Source organism: Jaculus jaculus, chromosome 6, assembly GCF_020740685.1.
Source record: "Jaculus jaculus isolate mJacJac1 chromosome 6, mJacJac1.mat.Y.cur, whole genome shotgun sequence".
Taxonomy (NCBI): domain Eukaryota; kingdom Metazoa; phylum Chordata; class Mammalia; order Rodentia; family Dipodidae; genus Jaculus; species Jaculus jaculus.
This window is the reverse complement of record NC_059107.1, coordinates 9,986,058-9,989,057: the sequence shown is the minus strand read 5'-3', so window position 1 is coordinate 9,989,057 and position 3,000 is coordinate 9,986,058. Positions and strand designations below refer to the sequence as shown.

Below are 3,000 nucleotides of genomic sequence, written 5' to 3'. Positions count from 1 at the left end.
AAGTTCTCTATTTGACAAGGAAAGGGAAAAATGGATGTTGAGGTTGTTGACATCTACAGTAAGAATGAGTATATCATGAAATTGGGGTGGAGGAAGGACAAAAACATGTGTGCTAGTTTTGACTTTGTACCTCAGACTGCTGAAGTTCTGGCCACAGAAGTGCCGAGTTAAGATGGGAAAAGGCACTACATTGCAGCATCTGGGCTGTCTGCGGTTTCAGTAATCCACAGGGTACCTTGGCGCATGCCTTCTGCAGAGAAGGGACACTACTGTATACTCTTCCTTTCTGTATAAGGATGAAAATGGGTCATTCAGGGCCTCCCTAATAGTGAATTAGAGCAGCCCTGCGAGCCATGCACTTCCTCAGGCCGTTCTTGATCTCACTGTTCCTCAGACTGTAGATGACAGGGTTCAGCGCTGGGGTGACAACAGTATAGAATACTGACACCACCTTATTGTGGTTTGCTGGCCTGTAGGACATAGGTCTCATGTAGATGAAAATGGCAGCTCCATAAAAGAGACCCACCACAGCCAGGTGTGAAGAGCAGGTGCTCAAGGCCTTCTCGCGCCTCTGGGGAACGCATGTGAGAACAGCAGCGAGGATGAGGCCGTAGGATGTCAGGATGAGGGAGAGGGGCACCAAGAGCATCAGCACACAGCAGATGTACATGGCATATTCGAAGGCAGACGTATCGTCACAAGCCAAACGCACGAGCATGGGAGCCTCACAGAAGAAATGATCAATCTCGTGTCTATTGCAAAACCGGAAGTTCAGGGTCACAAGAGCCTGCATGAGCCCATCAGCTGCTCCCAGGACCCAAGAACCCAAGGTCATCCTCAGACATAACGGCCAGCTCATGAGGACCGGATAGCGCAGTGGGTGACAAATGGCCACATAACGGTCATAGGACATGGCTGCTAAGAGGAAGCACTCACCACCACCCAAAGTGAGGAAGAAGAAGATCTGAAAGCCACAGCCAGCAGGGGAGATGGTTTTCTTGCCTGTCAGATAGCCAGTTGCCAGCTGGGGGACTATGGTGGAGACTAGCATCATATCCATGAAGGAGAGTTGGCTCAGGAGGAAATACATAGGTGTGTGGAGCCGGTGGTCCTGATGGATAAGAACCAGCATGAGGGCATTGGCCACTAGGGAGGCAAAGGCCACCGTTAGAACCAGCACAAAGAGAACCAGGTGGGCTCTGGTGTGGTTAAAGAGTCCCAGGAGAATGAAAGCCAAGGTGGTGTTCCCCTTGTCCATGACTTTAAGCAGAAGTAATACTGCAAAGAGAGGGACCCGTGAGACTTTCATCAGTGTTGCATGTGAGTTACAGGTTTCTGTGAGAAAATGTTGAAACCTATTTCGAATTATTTTCCTTATATTCACAAAATGTTCCAATGTGGTCACAAAGTGAACATCAATGTTTTCTAATTTCCAAGGTTTACAGGATAAATACCTCATAAGATCAGTATGGTTTAATTGTCACAACGAACTCTCATTCTCAGTGACAACCAATGTGTAATTTTCTAAGTACCTGACATCTGCATAAATGGTTGAGAAAGATATCAGTCATATATTTGTCATTTCAGTTTATACATGCATTGTATTATGTGTAATTGGTAATCTTAGAAGCTGAATTAAGCCTTTTAGTTGTATAAAAGTTATGTATTTGTCAATGCAGGTGGCACATTGATAACATTTCAAACTTTATTGGAAATGCCAGATTTATGTGATTTCCCCTAGCCCTGCTTAGTCCAGAAATGCTGTGCCAAGCAGGAGTCCATTGTCAGAGGTAGAAACAGGAACACACCTGCAGGTAGCAGCAAAATGACCGCACCTGGCAGTTCATTTAGTTCTCTTCACAGACTTAGACACTTAAACCACAATGACCTTCCTGGGGGTTTTCTATAGTACAAAACTGTAATGCGACAGGCACACTACATAAATTGTTCCAAAGTATTTTGTTACTTTTCATAATCACATGAATGCATTACTTCCTGAATAATTCAGGAATCATAATTCTATATTTGACTGTGGAAAAAATTAATTTTATCATTCTCAAGAGAACTTAAAGTTTGTTTTAAACATATTTTATTTATTTATTTATTTGAGTGAGATAAAGAGGCAGGAAGAAGAGAGAGAGAAAACTAGTGGGTCAGGGCCTCCAGCCACTGCAGACGAACTCCACACGCACACGCTACCTTGTGCATCTAGCTTACATGAGTACTGGGGAATCGAGCCTTGAACTGGGGTCCTTAGGCTTCACAGGGAGGTGCTTAACCACTAAACCATCTCTCCAGGCTGAGAACTGAAAGTGTTGAAGCCATTTTGATCTTTGATCTTCTGATGCCAGGACTGCTCTCTCTTACTGAATTGAGATGTCCTCGGTTGCATTCATATGGATACTAACTCTTTGTCTAGGACCATATCTACACAAATTTCTTCTTTGGCAGAAGGAGTCCCTGTCTTCTGGGGGCAGAACATCCTCCTGTAGATCCATCCCCAGCTCTGTTGGTAACCATGCCTGGGAAAGGCATTGCCACAGGCTCACTCAGCCCCTGGCCAGGTTCCCTGAGTGTTTTCACTGGTTGCTTGAAAGTTAAAAATTTGAAAGTACTTTCTCTTCACAAACACATTCTGTATCTATTCAGTCTCTAGGCTGATAACCCTCTGGGCTCTGGTCTGTACCTCCTGCCCTAGGAGCCATGGGACCCTGGCCATGGCTCTATCCTGTCATGTTTCTTATTCCTCAAAACCCTCCACATTCATTTCCACCACTTAAAGACTTAGGTTTCTTCACTATTACAATCTCTCATTATTTATGTTTGGTCAAAAGTTAGTGCTGGGTATTGAACCTAGGGCCTCCCACATGCTAAGCAAACATGCTAGCACTGAGCTATATTCTCAGCTTTAGAAAATATATTTTACTATGAAACTTCTACTTGTACTTAAGTAATTTTAAGTTTTGAAATGATTAGCTCAACTCTTTTAGTGGAGATAAG

General features: G+C 44.1%; 1 protein-coding gene across 1 annotated transcript; it reads right to left on the bottom strand.

The window, feature by feature from the left end:
* Positions 1 to 322: 322 nt before the first annotated feature.
* LOC101604074 (olfactory receptor 2T8-like) lies at positions 323 to 1,306 on the bottom strand. The gene has a single exon (XM_004657271.3). It carries the CDS (start codon positions 1,256 to 1,258, stop codon positions 323 to 325), a length of 936 nt encoding a protein of 311 aa, XP_004657328.3. The 5' UTR covers positions 1,259 to 1,306.
* Between the last annotated feature and the right edge of the window lie 1,694 nt (positions 1,307 to 3,000).

Coding starts and splice junctions, on each gene's coding strand:
- LOC101604074 (XM_004657271.3), bottom strand. CDS start 1,258: ATGGACAAGGGGAACACCACCTTGGCTTTCATTCTCCTGGGACTCTTT.